Source organism: Panicum virgatum, chromosome 9K (genome assembly GCF_016808335.1).
Source record: "Panicum virgatum strain AP13 chromosome 9K, P.virgatum_v5, whole genome shotgun sequence".
NCBI classification, from domain to species: domain Eukaryota; kingdom Viridiplantae; phylum Streptophyta; class Magnoliopsida; order Poales; family Poaceae; genus Panicum; species Panicum virgatum.
Genome location: NC_053144.1, coordinates 67,847,555 through 67,866,038, shown reverse-complemented (window position 1 = coordinate 67,866,038; position 18,484 = coordinate 67,847,555). Strand labels below are relative to the sequence as shown.

Genomic DNA, 18,484 nt, shown 5'->3' with positions numbered 1-18,484 from the left:
AAATCCATCATCTATATGTGAGAGGTACAAAGAACTGTCAATTTTTAGACTGCAAAGAAATGGGAGCCCCCTATATATTAACAATGTTCATTCTGTAGTACTTTTTTCTAGTGTACTTTTTATTGACAAATAAACATTAAAATTATCATGTTAGTTAGGCTAGACACTTTCTTGTGTACTTTTTTTTTGCATCTTGAGAATTGCAAAAAGTAAATAAATCACCAACTGAAGATATAGAATATACACTATGATTCTTAAAGAACGAACATATACAATCTATGATTCTTAAGAACAGAGAATCCTCATAATATATCCATGTAGCACAAGTGAGTATTTTTTTAATTTAAATGTTCCATTAGGATAACATGAGTGCGGCATTCTGAAATTGGTTTGCAGTTACCTGAAGAAATATCCTCTGCACCTCAATGTTTGAAAAATGCAAGGCAATTAAAACAAGAAGTAAACATAACCGAAATTGTTTGTATTTCTATAATTCTTTCTGTTGCACTAATCTGTCCACATCCCTATAATCTATTACTGATGTACACCACTGGAACAAACAGATTGCTTACTTCTGCATCCCCAGATTGTACATCTTCTTTGCGGCATTGAGGTAAGAGCTTTGCTTACTTCTGCGTCCCCAGATTGTACATCTTCTTTGCGGCATTGAACCTCTTGTGCTTGTCATAATATAGTGCATAAACCATATAAATGAAGCTCTCTTAAGGCCTATTCCATTCCTCTCCATCTTCTTGAGCAATGGCTTCGCATCGACCACATAGTCCATCTACATAATGAAGAAACCCAATAAGATAATTTCTCACAACAAGGCCTCCGAAGCCAAAAGGAGCTCAGGATATGATGGGCCGCTCAAACTCACCTAGTCATTTTCCATCCTAGTTAGAAACAATTTTTTTTACCCAATAGACGACCATATATCATTTACACATCAATGCAATTGAAAAAGCTTGATAATACTTTCAGCATAACATCTCTTGAAGCTTGAACCAATTGGCACTTGGCCTTCTACCATAACTTCAAGTGTTAATCATGACAGGTCATGTATGCAAACAATATATGACAATTCAACATATATGTAGGTCCTGATCTCAATCCTAGTTACAACTTAAACTTTACTCTTACTTTAATATAACATTATTCTATGTTTTGCTTACATGTATTCCTGTGATACCCAATCTACAGACTTCAGTGCTGATTAGACACCAAGTCTGAACTTTCATTTACTAATTATTATCTCTCGATGACAAGCAGAGAAATGTACAACCATAATGCAATCAAAAGAAAAAAAACAGGTGAAGAGGAAGGGGATCGAGATGGGTGGTTACAGCACTCGGAGGGTGGCTCACCAGCAGGAACCATATGCGGAGGTAGCTGCTCTCGCCTGCTTGCAACCGGCCGAGCTCGCCGAAGCCTTCCTACGCGGAGCTCGCCACCCGTGGTGCTGGAGCCTGCCCCACGGGTACTTAATTTAGTGAAAGCGGTGGGTTCTGATTTCCGCTTTAACTGTTTAACTATTTTAGTTGTGGTGCCAAATCTTGAATAATTTTCTATCTGTTCAACTAAAACCAAATGTTTATGTTATGATAGGGCGCGCAACGCGCGCCAAATGTTCTTAATCATTCAAGATTTAGTGAAAGCGGAAATCAGAACCCACAGCTAAAACAGTTAAACATGTACCGCCCAATCGGAACTCGTAGCTTTGAAGCAAGAGGAAGAAATAGAAATACAAAAGAAAACATTATTTACCTCTGTAGTATGTGTTTTATTCATTCTGCAAAGTACAGAAATCTTGGCTTAGCTCATGACAACATGAGATCAATTTTATACTTTTATTACTCTGATTGTACAAAGAAACATTTGATAATTTGAATTCTATGTCCTAGTTGTTCCCTTCATTTTAAATCCATGTAGCAAGAACACAGTTTGAGGTTTGGAACAAAAGGCTGCTAGTATGGTTTTGAGCCTGACAAAAAAAACAGTTACGCTTTCGGTTTACAATATGTGACTTGAGCGTAATGGAAGTAAAGGTCACATGTAGAAGTTCTACAAACTAAACCTATAGGATTATCCCTACAAAGGTAGCTAACATGGAACCCTATTCAAGCATTGCAAAAATCTGGCATTAAATCGCTTAACCAAAATCATGAACTTTGAAGTATGAACTGTAAGATTGAAAATTAAATCATCAAGCAATCAGATCAGGTCATAGAGGAGGAAATCGAAACAAGCAGCCTCGGTTATCAATATTCCTCTCACAGGACGCAATTGATGGGTGAAATCAAGACCCGTGAGAGAAATTTGTGTTCTCTCCCCTTGTTCTTCTTGGAGCAGCAACTTGTATTATGCTCTTTGTCATTTGATCCCATGTCTTATTTGAATGGTTCGCTACATCCAAAAAAGAAACATGGACGAATCTAATCTAAACAAAATGGAAGGATGAAAAGAATTGAAAAGGAATAAGAGAGAGTGACAGAGTGCAGGACGAATATCTCACCAAGTCTGAGGTGGGAGGGAAGGAAACTGCCGCTCGCAGCAGAGTTGTCATGGGGAAGCACCTGGGCCTGCTCGAGCGTGGGCTTGTCGTGGTTCCTCGCCGCCTTAACAGATCTGAGGAGAGAGCTGAGAGGGGCCGCGCCACCATCATCTTCCCTTGTCATCTTGCTCACCCCGCAGCTTGGATCTGAGGAAGAGAGAGAGAAAGAAAAAGGAGATTGGAGAAGCAATGAGATCAGGACGAGAGAAAAACAAAGGGGTAAACTGAGAGATCACATGGCCACAATCACGTGGATGTACAAGTTTGAGTTCTTGTGCCCTTTGCGCCGCCGCTACTGAGCTGATCCCGCCCCGTGCTGCTCGGCCACCTTGCGCCGCCCCTGCCCCAGGCTGACATCCGGGTTAGCGGGCCTGAGGAGGAAGCCTGCGAGCGCAAGGAGGAAGAGGGCGGCGAGGTAGCGGCCCCCGTGGCACAGGCGGCGGCGGCGGCGGATGGGGACGAGGAGCACGGTGGGGGAGTCGGTCGGGTGGTGTTCTATGTAGAGAGAGGGCGACGGCAGGGAGCAGGAAAGGGATGAAGGCGGCGGCGAGGAGGTGAGTAGGCGAGGGGAGGCGGTGCCGAGGAGCCGGGGAGGAGAGGGGAGGCGGCGTCAGGGAGCAGGAGAGGGAGGGAGAGTGTGCGTGGCGGCGGGCGGGTGGGAGAGGGGGGTAGGGTTCGGGTGCGGCGGGAGGGTGCAAATGGAAAAGTGCCATGCGGGGGGTTTCCGCAAAAACGACAGGATTGTCGAATTTCTTCTTCTTTGTATTGAAATAAACATTAGTTAGAGGACCTGAGTGAAAAATTAACGAACGCGGTTACTGTGCTGACCGGACGAGATGGGTTCGTATGCGATTTTCAAAAAATATAAGGGCTTTTTTGCAAAACATCCAGAGCTCGCCGAGATGCGCCACGCGTCCCATTTTTCCCATGGGACGCGGAGAGCAGCTCAAACAGGGGTAGGTTTTAATCAAGGGTTTTTTGATCCATGCCATTACAATTTGCTAACTTCTGAGATATGACATTACAATTCACATATTTTAAAACCTGCCATTACAATTTTTTGTTTCTTTGAATCGTGCCATTTTATACATCTTTGATGCCCTTGGACCCACTTGCAGACCCCCGTATTTTTGTATGGCCCAAAATACCCCTGTTGCTTCTCTCCCAACACTCACTGACGTGTGGGGCCCACACGTCAGCTTCTTCTTCAACCTTCGGTGCTTCTTCTTCCTGCATCCCCTCCGCTGGCTCCCCTCCGCCGGCGCCCCCCTCCCCTGGCTCCCCTCCTCCGGCGTGCCTCCTCCCCAGCATCCCCCGCCGCCCACACCCCTGCATCCCCCGCCGCCTCACTACCCCGCATCCCGCACCGGACGGGTGAGCTCCGTGGGCGGGCGAGCAGGCCGAGCGGGCGCGGCCCTCCCCTGCTTCAGCCGTGGGCGGAGCGTGTGGCAGCCTGCACGGCGGAGCGCGCGGCGGAGCTCGCGGCGGGCCAAGCGGCAGAGCTCGCGGCGGCGGCCATGCGTGCGGCGGGCCGGGCACCCCCCTCCCCTGCTCCGGATGGCCCCGCAGCAACGCGGAGGTGCACTAGCGGCGGTGCTCGGAGCGGCGTGGAGGAGCGCTCGGGACAGCCGCGCGGCGTGGCGCAGGGCAGGCGGTAGCAGCGGCGCGGCGTGGCGCACTGCAGGGGAGAGCAGCGGTGACCGTGCGGGGCCATGGCTGGCGTGCAGGGCAGCGGCGAGCCGAAGCGCAGGGGAACCGCCTCCCCACTCCATGCCCTCCTCTGCTTCCCTAGTTCCTCAGTCGGAGCGGCGGCGGCGAGAGCGGCATGCGGGTGGAGCAGGGGATGCGAGCTCGCCTGGGGGCGCGGCGGCGGTGTACAGCACGACCTACCTCATCGGGACCTTGTGCCTCAGTGCAGAATGGAGAAGGTTTGCCAATTAGCACAAGCTGGTCGATGGCGATTGCCTGGTCTTCCAGTTGATCAAGACCACAAAGTTAAAGGTGAGAGTGATATCCATCTTGCATTATAGAATGCCTGAGTCATCCATTGAACTTGCGAGCTATGTAGCATGGATACAGATACGCGTATCGGTATCGGAAGGATACGGATACGACAATTTTCTAGAAAACCCGATACGCGGATACATTTTACTATTTTTTTAAATAAATAAATAATAGCACATATGTAAATTACCTTGCAATAGCAATTACCAGCCAAAGTCAAAGCACACAAGAACAACCGAACAGAACATCAAATTCACAAATCACAAGTGCAGAGTAACATAGCAGCAGCCAGCAGGTCTCAAATTGTCAACAATAAAAGTGCCAATCTACTTAACTACTTAAGTTCTATTACAGCATAGCAGCAGGCCTCAAATTCTCAAACACAACAGTCTCAAATTTATTCTAGAAAATCAATAAAAGCAAAAGGCAATAAGGCATTCAGGCTTGCAAGTTGCAATTCAGGATCCCATCAAGTTCCTGTTCCTCATTTGTTTCATTGTCATCAACCTGCTGAGCATCAGCATCCAAACCAAAAGTCACATATTACAATTCAGGTTCATCAAGGGACAGGTCAGCCACTTCAAGAATGCCAATACCACCAAGTGAATCAAAAGAATCCCCTCCTACACCCCACATTCTTGTCTCTCCTGACTTGTATGCATCAGTTCTTCTTGACAGATGCCTCAGATTTGAGTGCACAAAGACCAAATCTTCTGCACGCTCTGGAGTTAAGGCATTTCTCTTGACACTATGGACAAAGCTATAGGTGCTCCAGTTTCTTTCACAGCAAGAAGATGAGGCTGGTTGGTTAAGCAATTTCATGGCCAAACTCATCAATAAGGGAGCAGATTGTCCATGATTTGTCCACCAAGTCATAGGGGAAACAACCCATCTATCATGGATTGAGTCAGGATCATTAAATTCTTCTGAACAACTAGAGAATCTTGAGTACCCTTCTTTTACTTTAGCCAACTCTTCTAGCATGGGAAATAACTTCTTAAAGCAAACCATCCTCATTTTCGATACCTCTTTATCCTTGTGGGGTGGTTCACGGCCAACACCTTCTTCAAGCCACTTTTTGCTATAGTATCTACAATATGGCATTATGATTTTAGTGAATGAAATCAATAATATCTGCAATGGCAGTTTGTAGTTTTGTACCTTGGATTAAGTGAATAAGCTAAACAGTGTAGTGGATTATTTCCTTTTGTCCACCTAGCAATCAGTATGTCATAAATAACTGAGTACAAGTCTGATTCCTCATCTTCTTGCTTGCCCTCATATCGATATATGACTTTCTTCACTTTCTCTATCATTGAATCCCACATCTCATAAACTAAGTGAAGGCATGGTGTGTCGGTGTCTGTCATACGAATCATTTCATATATAGGAGTGGTAATCCTAAGAATGTAGTCCACCTTGTCCCACCATACATCATTAAGTATCAAGTCCTTGACAATTTGGGCCGTTGGAGTTGGAGAATCATCTCTGGCTTCTTTGTAGATGCTCCATTTGTCACTAATCACCATTTGTTGGAGGGCTGATTTTACCTCAACAAACATACAACAGAGGCAAATCTTGTTTCAGCAATAGAAAGTAACTTCAAACGGCTGAACTCATTGAACATTGAAAGCCGCATGCCATGATTCATGATAAAATTCTTTATCAAAGCAGCCTCAGTTTTGACATCATATATAAATTCAAGTTGCTGCCAAATAAATATCTCATCATCAGAAGGATTGTTTCCTATTTTTGGTTCACATATACTTTTCATAGCAAGGTTGAGGGTATGCACAACACATGGTGTCCAAAATATGTTTTCATACTCAGCCTCAATAATGAGACCAGCACCTTTGCAATTTGAAGCATTGTCTGTAATGATTTGCACTACATTATCTCGACCTACTTCATCAATTATACCTCTCAACTTGTCAGCAATGTAGTCCATGTTTTTGATCTCAGCTTGACAATTATCAGCCCTCAAGAACATAGGTGACTTGTCACAAACAACAACAAAATTGATTATTGGTCGCCTTTGAGGATCTGACCAACCATCAGTGCAGATTGTTACTCCCTTCTCTGACCATGTGCTCTTTGTGCTCTCCAACAATTGCTCTATGTGCCTCCTTTCTTGCTTCAGCAGTCCCTCTCTAACTCTGTTGTAACCAGGAATCACATAACCTTGCATGTTGCGGCTGCAAGCAAAGGAAAAGGCTTCTCGAAGGTATGGATTTCTCAAAAAATTGAAAGATATCCCTCCAGAATAAATTGCTCTACTGATTAAAGCATCCAAGTGGTTATGGTCTTCCAGTCTCCAAGCCTTTTCCAATTGAGAAAGGGCCCCCCTCTTGGTCCTCTTGTTGGTGTCATCAGTATTGCTCGAGGAAGGAGCAGTAGGCAGAGAAACAGTTCTTGACTTGGATCTTTCCACCAGATTCTTGCACCTTTCAACTTCCTTCCTCATTGCACTAAGCATCTCATATGTAACATTAGGACATTTACCTATTCCCTTTCCCCCCTTCTGCAGCAAATGAGCTTCAACTCTACTGTAACTACTCAGTTTTTGCATTGGACAGTACTTGCATTTCCACATAGTATTTCCTCCACCAGATCTTGGCTTCTCTAAAATGGTGACATGATCCCAAAGTGGAGCCTTGATGTTTGTTGCCTCTGTGGCTGCAGATCCTATGCTACCAGTTGCACTAGCACCGCTCAAATTGGGAGATGCCATCTACTGCATACAAGCAATCAAGCAACAAAACTCACTAACTCCACTGCTGAAACAGAAGAGATCGAGATTGGGGAGAGCCGGAGAGGGAACAGATCGAGATTGGGGAGAGGAAAACGAAGTGGGTAGCAAGGAAATCAAGCAGCAACTGGCTACGAACTCAAGAAGAAGAGGAGATCGAGATTGGGGAAGGCCGGAAGGGGATAGGATAACTCACCGGAGCTGGATCCACGTCGCAGGGGCAGTACTCGTCGCCGGCGAGTAGGGACGGAGCACGTCGCCGGCGAGCAGGGACGGAGCTCGTTGCCGGCGAGCAGGGACGGGTGCTCGTCGCCGGCGGGCGGGCCGGCGGGCGGCGAGCAGGGACGGCGTGATGCAGGAGTGCGGCGCGCTGCTGGCTAGGGCGACGGGGATATGCGACATGTTATTGGGCTGGGCCGTATCCACGAAACGGTGATACGCCGTATCCATGAACTTGATACGTATCAGGACGCGTATCTGTTTTTTTAATTTAATAAAAATCGGATACTTATTGGATACGTATCGGACGCATATCAGATACGTATCCGTATCCGATACGTATCCGTATCCGATACGTATCCGATACGTATCCGTATCCGATACGTATCCGATACGCGATACACGTGTTCAGCCAAGTATCCGTGCAACGTAGCTTGCGAGGTGGCTGATTGGTAACCCTTTTCATGTATGTTCCGAGGAACTTTTGCCTAATAGGCTAATAGTTGTTCAACCCATGTGGCCATGTATCTAAGTACAATTAGTGATGTGGAAGTTGCTACAATGGTTGGAATTGTGTTACATCAATTCGTTCTGCAGTTTGCTTATATCTTAATTTTTGGACAGAACCACCTGACATATTTATGGTTGGAGTGCGCTGCCGGGCGTGCCCCCAACATATACCTCATTGAATTCAGATCGACGCGTGCTCATGGATGAATTGTTGGTGATTCCCCTGCCAACTCAAGGTACTCTTCAATTTCCTCATCTTCTTCTGTTCCTACAATTTCTGTCCGTGGTCAATTAGGATTTTTGTTGTTAATTTCTGTCCAATAGAAAATTTCTACGGTTACCGACGAGCGCCCGTAACCTTGATATATATACAGTATGAAGATCATGCAAGTAAGGTTTGATCCCACGCACTACTCGAGCTCCGCCTGGCTCCAATCGAATGGTGCAGCGACGACTGGGGCTAGCACCACCCCCGCTCGTGGCCAGCTCCGGCACGACTCGCTGCCGGCTCGAGTGCGCCCTCGACCGGCGGCAAGGAAGCGGGTGGGGTCAAGCTGGCACAGAAGAGGCCGCCCGGCAGCCGCCGTACTCAAGGCGCGTGCAGCCGAGCGGGGCGTCGACGGAGGAGCCGCAGAGGGGTGAGGAGGCAGGTGCCATGGCGGGGGTCGCGGGGTGGAATTACATTGGACCTGAGGTTTGTTTATTCTTTATTTTCTATCTTGTGACGCAAACTATATTTTTAATATCAAGAAGGATTTTGTCTTTCTGCAGAGAAGTCCTTCACATGCAGTGATCATACGGGCAATTGAGCATGACAGAAGTACAAAGTGATTGACAAGTTAAATAATCGATTACTTGAGGAAATTGAGGAAAGTAAGGCCTTTTTTCAGGTACATGTAACTGTTCCTTGACCATGAGAATCTGCTACACATGTAGGACTCTTTAAATATTTTTCTGCTGCTGGCAAAACTGACACCATTCGAATTACCATAAAAGGTTTTAGATGACTAACACAACTTAAGTTTGTTTTTATGGAATCATATGTATGCACTGTAGGTTAGCTTACATTGTAAAGCTTCACTATCTTCAATTTCAGGTTTATGAAGGTGTTGTCTACATACATCAGGTGTCAATTACCGTGTTGAGGACTTTGACTAGTCAATTATCATCAAGGACAGCCTAGGCCAGTGCCCATGCGAGCCAGGTGCATCCATATCCTCAGCCTGCTAGCCGACGACCACTACAACAAGATCAAGATACTAATTCTTTCAACATATTTAGTAATGGTTTGACAATATAGTACATAAATTAAGTAGTTACTTTTTACTATTTCATCACTGAGACAAGCAAAGCTTATTCTTGGACGTGGTGATTTTGTGGCCATGCTGCATTGTCTGAAGAAGCGCATGTTTCATCTTTTTGCACCTTGAAAAAGAAATACTTCTGAAACAAGAATCCCAAGTAAACTTTATGCTGTTTATGAATCCATACCGTGTCGATGTCAAGTACCAGCATGTAGTTCCTAGCAATGTCTTTGTGTGGTACTATGACTTCAGTTGCATATATAGTCTGCATATAGTTACTTACTGAATTGTGTTCCTTTCAGTGTTTTTTGTTTCAGAGATAGTACAGTTACTTTCTTATTTCAGTGAGTTCACTGTATTGATGTTGAGAGTTATACTAAATTCGCATTCTGGCACCTCCTCTTGATGCATGTACAGCATTAAAATAAGTATAAACTTATAAATTCCTAGATATTTTATATATTTTATACTATAAAGAACCTAAACAATTGAAACACTTTTTACCAAGCAAAATCTACCCACCCACCTTACAATACATCACTTTTAGGCCCACATGTAAGCGCAAAGTGTTTGACGAAACGCCCGGTGAAGCGAAAACGACACCCATGCCTGTTCAATGTGGCGCCGCGCAAGATTCTTTTTGCACCACGGGTATTGTTTACCCTCACTCCATACCCGCCCTCCCATTGGTCTTCCAGCCCAAATCAGTGTGGTTACCTTCCATGACGCGGTGCCCCACCCTCGTCGCCCCTGATCCTTGCCGTGCACGTTGGCCCCTGCTCCGGACGGCCAAACGCGATGCCTGGCCCTCGTTGCCCACCCTCGTCCCCAGCGCCAAGCCGCCGCTCCGTCCCGGCCACCATTCACGCCGTCCTAGCCGTGCCGCCGCTCCGTTCGTGGCGGATCCGCGCCGGCCCCGTCGCCGATCCGCGTCCCCGGCTCCGCGCCGCTCGCGCCGTCTCGGCAGATCCGCGACGCCCGGCCGCCGGTCCACGCCCAGCCGCCGCTCCGTCCTCGCCCCCCCGGATGCCGCCTCCCCATCCCAACACAGTACCCGTCTTGCACCTCCTCGCCTCATGCGCTGCCTCCCCATGCTCCGCCTCCGGGTCCGCCGTAGCCGCGCCGGTGGCGCCCTCCGCCCTGATGCGCGCCGGTTGCCCCCTCCGCCGGACGCCGTGCCCCGTGGATGGAGCAACCTCCGGGTCTCCAAATGGGAAGACGGAGAGGTGGAGGCGGAGCTCAATTTGGAGGTTACGGAGCTCGATTCGTCGGCGGCGGAGGTCGATTTGGTGGCGGCTGAGGTTGATCCGGCAGCCGGCCGAGGCAAGGCCCTTCGCTGGCGGCGAAGGTGGGGGCGCCGCCACCTTCAACCGCGCCGGGTGCGGCCGCCGTGACGCGCGGAGGTTGCGGCCACCTGACGCCCCACATGCGAGTGTGGGCGCCTCCAAGCTCGTCGCCACGAGCAGCTACCGGGATTCCATCTCCCCCTCCGGGCCTCCGAGCGCACCGGGCCCCTCCGGCCTCCCCAGCGCTCCGTGGCTCACCCGTGCCTGGCCGCTTGCTGCTGCGCACAGGTGAGGATTTCTTCAATCTTTGGGTTAGGTTTTGGGGATTTTCATTATGCAATCTCTTTTTGGCCCTGAGATTTGGGCCACTGCTCCGTTTCTTCCTGCTCAGATCTGTGTCGCAAGGTGTGACATCCCGAAAAAAAATCAACCAAATTAAAACATGCGATAAAAATATTTAATCGCAAAGTTTTTCGTCGTTGAGCTCAGGATCCTCCTAAAGCCCCAAACCCCTAAATTCCGAAAACTTTTCCCGCCTGATCTCCCGATCTTCGGAAAGACCCGACCCCAACATCTGAATCCACCACCCTGTTCGCCCTCGACCCGCGCGACGCGCCCGACCGCGCACGCGTGCCCGACGCCGCGCGTGGCCGACCGGGCGCCGCGATCGCGGCGCGAATCTCTCCCTCTCTCTCCTTTCTCTCTCTCTCCCCTCCTTTTCTTTTCTTTTTCCATTTTCCATTTTCTTTTCTTTTCTTCTTTTCCTTTCCTCTCTCCTTCCTTTTCTCCTTCCTTCCCTCTCTCCTTCCTTTTCTCCTTCCTTCCCTATGCCGCGCGCTTGGCCTGGCCCCCCACTCGCTTTCTGCCCGCACCGCCGCTCCAGCGCCGGCCCTCTCTCCTCCCCGCGCGCGCTGCTGGGCAGCTCGCCACCGCGCACGCCGGCCACGCCCCGGGCTACCCCTGCTCCGCACGCCCCCTGGCCCACGCACCCCTGCCCCGCTCGCACACCGCTGCGCGAACCGCCGCGACGTCGCGCGCGCACGCTCGAGCTCGCCACGACACCGGCACCGACACGCCGCGCGCCCCGCTGTGCCCTTCACACCACCGATTCCCCGCTCGCCCACGCGCTCCACACGCGCGCCACACGACGCGCGCCGCCCGCCGCGCAGCTCGCCACTCCGCGAGCGGAGCCACGCGCGCCGCCCGCCGCCCGCCGCTGGCGCCCTGCTCCGTTACTGCTCCACGTGCGGCGCCCCGCCACAATCGCTGCCACCTCCCTATGCGTGCACAGCGCCGCCTGGGTCGCTCACCGCCTGCCCGAGGCGTCGTGTCACCAGTGCGTGCCTCGCCGCTCGTGCCGCTCCGCTCCGCCGAACCCCATTAACGCCGCCCCGCGCCGCTCGCCGGCCTCCCCACCGACCACCACCGCTCCACTGCCATACTCCCGCTATAAAAGGGGCTCGGCGTTGCCCCTGAACCCCGCATCCCCGGCCGCCACCGCCCATTGCCTCCTAGCACCACCGCCCGCCATTGTCGCCGCCGCCCTCTCCCGTCGCCCCGCCTCTGCGCGTCACCCCTGCCCAAGGTGAGTGGGGTAATCGACTCCCCGGAGCTCCCCGGTGCTCTCCCCCACCTCCATGACCGCCACCACGCCTCTGAGCCGCCGACCCAGCGCCACCGCCGCCCGCTGCCGCCGGCCGTCGTGGCTAGGCCACTTCGGGCCGCCTCTGGCTGAGCCGCGGTCGGGAATCGAACCCTCCCTCCTCCCTCTCTCTTTTCCCTCACCCCAGAGCCGCCGCCATCGCCCGGGCCGCCGGAATCGACCGCCGTCGGCGGGCACCGCCCCTCCCCTGTTTCCCAGCGCGAGGGGAGGGAGAGGACAGGGCAGTTATGCACAAAACCCCCTAGCCTTCCCTGTTTTTGTGAAGGAAACCCCCACCCTTTTAACCTTTTTCCTAAGAAGCCCTTCCTGTTTTCTTATTTTGCAAATAAGCCCTCCAACTTATAAACCCAATAATAAATAGACCCTGACCTTTTCCATATTAACCCAGATAAATTCTAAAATACAAACTAAGCCCCTGCCTCCTCAAATATAATTACAAACAAGTCCTTGGACCCTTATTTAACCACTGAACATGTGTATAACCTATCATTTCATGCGCCAAACGACCTCGGATCGACCTAAAACTTTACCACGCCTCTCGTGTCATAGTTTTGGCCATGCCTTTAGGGAATTGCTCAACAATATTACTCCAAACTCTATATCTTGATTATTTCCGATTCGAGCTCAACGATAACACTCCTATTTCTTTTTCTTGATTGTGTGTTTGTTTGTACGTGTCGTAGACCACGGTGTGAACGAAGGAGAGCCCGTTGACGAGCAGTACTGCGAGCCCGTGAACGAGGACCAGTTCCGCGACCCCGAGCCCGAAGGACAGTGCTTCGACTAGGACCTCCCTGAAGGCTTCGAAGACGGCAAGTTCAATCCCGCCCCCTTTGATGCATGTTTTGTCCTAGTTTTTATAAACACAACCTATCGGCCTGTTTTACAAATTTGCATATGTTTTGCTTGCATGAAAACACGGTTGGATAGCCACCCCTTGATTTGTGATAACCACTCCTTGACCACCTAGATTAATGTCTGATTTTGCTTGGACGTTAATCGATACTAGAACGCTTAGGACCTGCTACTTTATACAACTTGTTTTATAAAGAAAAGGTGTGTGTGTGGGAAGGGATAAAAGTGGATTTTCGAAAGATGAGTCTAGATGGGATGGATGGCATTTCAGTGTGAATTGCCGTTTGGTGTGCTCGTGCCGATGTGGCAGGGCAAGGAAGGTAGATATCCATCTTGTCACCCCTAAGGACCGAGTTGGTGTTACATCTCACCTAACTCCACTATCGTGCAAACCACTCGACCGTTGTATGGCCAACGGCTTAGCATAAATCCCACTAGTTAGTCTGATAGCCATCGGGAGAGGTGAGAGCAACGGGTGACTAAGGAGAAGGGATAAGCCCCGAGTGACTTATGCCCCGGTTAAACCTAGGTGAAAGGTCGATGACCCCTTGGTGCATCCCGTGATGACTAGTCAGGTCTAGCTAAGGTGGGTAATGGCTTTGCTGGGATCTGCACCGACACTAAGGTGATCGTGTTGTGGTACCCCACTTGTGGGTAAAGTTGCACACCTCTGCAGAGTTAAAAACCTATTCGAATAGTCCGTGCCCACGGTACTGGGCGAGTTACGGTGTGGTCTCACAACTAGTGTTTACTTTGGGATGGTTTGGCGTGAATTGTTTTGGAGATGTGTCCGGCAGTTGTGCCGTGTGCTACGGCGGATGAGGAGTCCGGTAGCAGTCTTAAAACTTGGATCCTGTGCGGATCAACCCTTTGGTGTTACTCAATATAAGAAAAACTGGTTTTAGAAATATTTGTTTTCAAACAAACCCCTGCATAAAATGTTGTTTTCCGCAAATCAAACCCTAGCCTTATCCTTGATTTACCATGTCCATTATATTCTGTTATACCCCCCTCTGTGGGTGTGGTTGGACTTGCTGAGTACGTTTGTACTCACCCCATTCTTTATTTTTACAGAAGAAGATCCAGACTTTGTACCCGACGACGTTGAGTAGGGGTACCGTCCTGCACCCAGCCTTGCCTGTGGATTAGGGTCATCCGCAAGAGATACCACATGGCGCAAGACTCTGATGACTTTCTTTTTGTATTTAATATCGTTGGTGTGTGTGGATTGTAATCCTCGCGATAGTGGCGTTTCTCTGCTCACTACCGCATAGAGTTGTACGGTAATGAACCATCTGATGTAATAAATGTGTCATCAGCCTCCTAGGACTGATGTTTATATCACATTTAAGTCTTCTCTTATGAGGGGACGCTTCACAAGGTTCTCTCCTACCCGCGCTATGTCTGGTATGTAGGGGAAGAAAGGGTCTAAACTTGTATCGGTTTTTTTTTGTAAATGCCACTATGCCAAGATCTAAACTTGCCAGACAAATGTCTCATCACAGGTTTTTGAAAGCCAAGAAGTTCGGTGCGGAGATGCTGAAATGGAGGATGGACTTTAGAGCCGACACCATCCTTGAGGTGATAGTATTATCATTAATGGTATTGAATTGATAGTGTTATCATGAATGCTGGCAGTGGGTTCAAGTTGATCTGGAACAGTGTGAAGGGCTTCATTGACCCAAAAACGTCATCCAAAGATTCATGTAAATGCCATGACTTATGTTCCATTCTTAGATGTCATTTGTTTGCTATAACATACATATATATCTTCTGTCTGTAGGTTCTTGGTTCGAACTAACTACCAGAGCAAGCTTCTTGAAGTAATAGACTCAAGGTAGGTGGAGATGACATTCATCTGAACTCATTCTTTAGATATTTTTAACTTTAAGTTCTTGACATTTGTTCATGCTTATACATTGTGTTGCCAGAATTCCTGGGTGGTTCATCCACATGTAGTGACAAGGGTGGTTATCTTGGATCAAACAAAGGGCCATGAAATGATCCTTATATATTGAAGGTGCCATTTATGCATTGCGTTTACCTGGATAACTTTCATCTATGTGCTATACTTGTTTTATTATGTACTGATAAATGTATTATTTGTAGCTGATACATAATCTGGAGGATGGATGTGTGAGGGAAATCAAACCTGTTTATGAGGGGGAGGAAAGAAGCTGCCAATCCTGCTGGCGCCAGGGGCGATCGGGGCAACGCGTCCCAGAGCGGGGGGCGCCAGCAGTGCCCCCTCTGGCCGAGGCGAGGCCGCACCAGGGTGCGCAGCGGGCTGGACGCCACCACCTGCCGAGATGCCAAACCGAGCTGCTCCACAACTTGTTGTGTAGACTGCAGGTCTGAATCTTAGGTATGTGGTGTACTCTGTAGATTTGCATAATTGCCTAGCTTTGCCACAAATTTAGGTTACGGACTTAGGATAGATGGGAATTTGGGGATCAGGCGGCTGATGTGGTTATGAAAGTAGATTAATAACTAGAGGATTGGAATGAGACTGTCTACTCTCAAACAGTTCATATATAGTTCCTGTCCTGCCAACCACCTCTCTAGATATCTACCAAACCAAACAAACACTAACCAACCGATGTACGCCTAATATCTCTGCAGGAATGGACATATTTTCTCTGCAAGGGAGCTCAAACTAAAGCAGCTTACTGCATCAAGTCTGAACTGGAGTGCATGATCACTGCACAAGGTAAGTTAGCTTCAGGTATAAACAAAAGACAATCCTGGTCCATAAACAGGGAAGATAGTTAAGGGGCTGACATTTACTCTTTTGTATTTTTCTTTCTATAGAATTACCCATTTTATGTCACATTTCAAATGAAGCTCAATTACAGTTGCTGGGATAGAACTGGGCGTAGGAGAGCTACCCAGGTTAATCTCTAACTGTTTCTGGATTGTTTCTTCTACGTTTAAGTTTTCGGACTTAGGAGTTTAGACCTAATATACGATTAACCTCTAGCCTACTAAATTGACCATGTATATCACCCTGGATTAACACACATGGTAAGAACTTAAATAATGCAACACATGTAGCAGCTTCTGTCAAGGAACCCTCTCTGTTGATTCTAGAAAACATGATGTACTGATGTACCCTATAGATCACATGTTCTGAATTAATGGCAACAAATAATAAAAGTGTAGATTGATTAGGCTTTGCTTTGGTTTGCTTTGCAAGTAGGAAATAAAGGGAGATGCTTAAATTCAACAGCATCTGCCATCCAACTTAACTAAGCTCATTATAGTATATGATTTGACTAAATTTAAATCACACAATAGTACTTCTGCTTTTATATGATGCTATGTGGTAAATGCAACAGCACCTGCAATTCAACTACAACATCAACATTGCAAAGGCCAATATGATTGGAAACTGTGACATGATTACAAATTGGTTAATGCAAGGTTTTAGAATTAGACTACTGAAAGAACGATTAGGAAAAATAGACGTGTTCCATTCTTTAATGCGGTGTTTACCTGATTTTTTTATGTGGTCTTTCTTACTAATTGTATGCAGATACCTACTGTTTGTGTGCACTTCTATTCCAACAGTGCAGAGTATATATTCAAGCATTGGTTTACATACTTAAGACAATTGTTCATGTGCAGATATCTTTTGTGAATTTTGTTCCATCTCAGAGAATCTGACAATGTGTGCTGTATAATTTTGGCCGTTTAGGTGATCCATGTCCGTGAGTGGCTACAGACAAGGAACAATATTTGGCAGCTCCAACTGTGCAAGCTTCGCTCTCTCTTTTTTTAAAAAAAATTGTCATGCTACAGGTTAATATGGTTTAAACTACTCTTTTCTTATCATAATTACTTTTGCAATGACAAAGGGCAATTTAACATCTATGAGTGCTTCTGTCAGGTCACTGTTGTTCGATTGAAAAAAGACTATTACAAAATTCTTGGTGTTCCTAAGGATGCATCGCAGGATGAAATCAATGAGGCTTTTCATTCTGTAAATATCATTACAGTTCAGAATATCTTGAGATATTTGTGATTTTCTTATGATTTATTAACATCGTTGATTTTCCATCCCATGGAATGTTACTTTTCTAATTTTGTCCTGGTGATCAAAGTTGATCCACCTTCAACTGCTACTGGCCATACTATTGCAATTCTTAGTGAAGTGAAAGCTGCTAGGAATCAGATGAGTTCTATTTTAGTCACAGTATAATCTATTGCCTCTTTCTTTCATGTGCTTTGTAACTTATTATTCAACTGCACAAGCAGTAGCACAGCTGCATTATTCTCTGCACAATTTTGCACTGAAGTAACCTGGACACAGTTTCACATGCATTGACTGTGTACATGGTTCATATATATATATATATATATATATATATATATATATATATATATATATATATATATATATATATATATATATATATATATGCATATAAATTACCTCACAATTAATGGCTTTCGTATTTTTGGTTTGTGAATATTATATACCTTCTTACTTGTTATTTATCAGTGCCAGAACAATACAGAGTCTGGCACTTCCGTATTGCATCTCCGTCTCCATGCCTTTTGCTTGGTTCTGCTGATTGGCTGCCCAGGTAATAACACTAATTAATTCACGCATGATTATACCTTACAAACCATTCTTACAGTTAAATAAAATAAGAACAGGAGGGTGCCGCTGTGTTGGCGCTCCTTAAGTACCCATTTTATTATACAATTAGGAGAGGTTTTGGTAAATTCTTCGGGATGATTCATGTAATAACCCGCCACTTGGCACCCGAACTTGACCGTTTTCGATTTTGTCTTGGATTTTGGAGCATGTTGCAATTTGACAGGAAATTGGACATTTTCGGAGATGTTTTGACGCATGGTTACAACTGGGCTAAAATGAGGAATAAGAGCAAGAGGCCACACGAAAAAGATGGGACTGAAAGGGGCCAGAAAGGGCTCAGGCCGGCCGGCCTGGAGTCCTTGGGCCGGCCGGCCTAGCCCATTTCGGGGCCCAATCGGTCTCAGTTTTCTTCAGCGCGAAGTATGCGTCAACCCTAATCTGTGTTTTACCAAAACCGCCGACTATATCTGCCTATAAATACCCTGAAGCCGCCGTCAAAGAGGGGGCATCTGGAGGATCGCAGAGATCGCAGAGAAAGAGCATCCAAAGATACATTCGAGTTAGACACAAGAGAAAGGCGACACCGGAGGCCTCATCGTCCCTCGACGCCGCTGCAAGTTGGAGGACAGCAAGGGATCTATCCCTTGCCGGAGATTTCACCACCATGATCGACTACGCTTCGCTTAGCTTCATGGGGTAAAGTCCTCGTTTGTTCATGGGGTTGTAAGGAGATC

General features: G+C 47.5%; 1 protein-coding gene and 3 long non-coding RNA genes across 12 annotated transcripts; 1 reads left to right on the top strand and 3 right to left on the bottom strand.

The window, feature by feature from the left end:
- Positions 1-460: 460 nt before the first annotated feature.
- On the bottom strand, positions 461-1,426 carry LOC120647343. The gene is made up of 2 exons (XR_005664759.1): positions 1,368-1,426; positions 461-787 (listed from the first exon to the last, which is right to left on the bottom strand). It is a non-coding gene; the product is annotated as an uncharacterized LOC120647343 (long non-coding RNA).
- A 405-nt stretch (positions 1,427-1,831) lies between these two features.
- Positions 1,832-3,087, bottom strand: LOC120648906. Of its 2 annotated transcripts, none has more exons than XR_005665116.1 (3): positions 2,815-3,087; positions 2,516-2,701; positions 1,832-2,440 (listed from the first exon to the last, which is right to left on the bottom strand). It is a non-coding gene; the product is annotated as an uncharacterized LOC120648906 (long non-coding RNA). The 2 variants fall into 2 exon arrangements; XR_005665115.1 differs by having other exon boundaries at positions 1,832-2,406; positions 2,815-3,086.
- A 1,341-nt stretch (positions 3,088-4,428) lies between these two features.
- On the top strand, positions 4,429-17,486 carry LOC120647341. Of its 7 annotated transcripts, none has more exons than XR_005664752.1 (12): positions 4,429-4,555; positions 8,151-8,272; positions 8,411-8,730; positions 8,808-8,926; positions 9,133-9,240; positions 14,650-14,850; positions 14,928-14,981; positions 15,076-15,164; positions 15,254-15,509; positions 15,767-15,854; positions 15,956-16,945; positions 17,034-17,486. It is a non-coding gene; the product is annotated as an uncharacterized LOC120647341 (long non-coding RNA). The 7 variants fall into 7 exon arrangements; XR_005664753.1 differs by having other exon boundaries at positions 8,411-8,926; positions 15,956-16,036; positions 16,842-16,945; XR_005664757.1 differs by having other exon boundaries at positions 8,411-8,926; positions 15,767-15,869; positions 15,956-16,036; positions 16,842-16,945.
- On the bottom strand, positions 4,789-7,614 carry LOC120647340. 2 transcript variants are annotated; one of them, XR_005664750.1, is made up of 3 exons: positions 7,504-7,614; positions 5,720-7,292; positions 4,789-5,648 (listed from the first exon to the last, which is right to left on the bottom strand). XR_005664750.1 is itself a non-coding variant. In XM_039924106.1 (2 exons), exons 1-2 carry the CDS (start codon positions 6,118-6,120, stop codon positions 5,102-5,104), a joined length of 948 nt encoding a protein of 315 aa, XP_039780040.1. In that variant the 5' UTR covers positions 6,121-7,266; the 3' UTR covers positions 4,811-5,101. The 2 variants fall into 2 exon arrangements, 1 of the variants encoding a protein (XP_039780040.1); XM_039924106.1 differs by lacking the exon at positions 7,504-7,614 and having other exon boundaries at positions 4,811-5,648; positions 5,720-7,266.
- Positions 17,487-18,484: the final 998 nt, after the last annotated feature.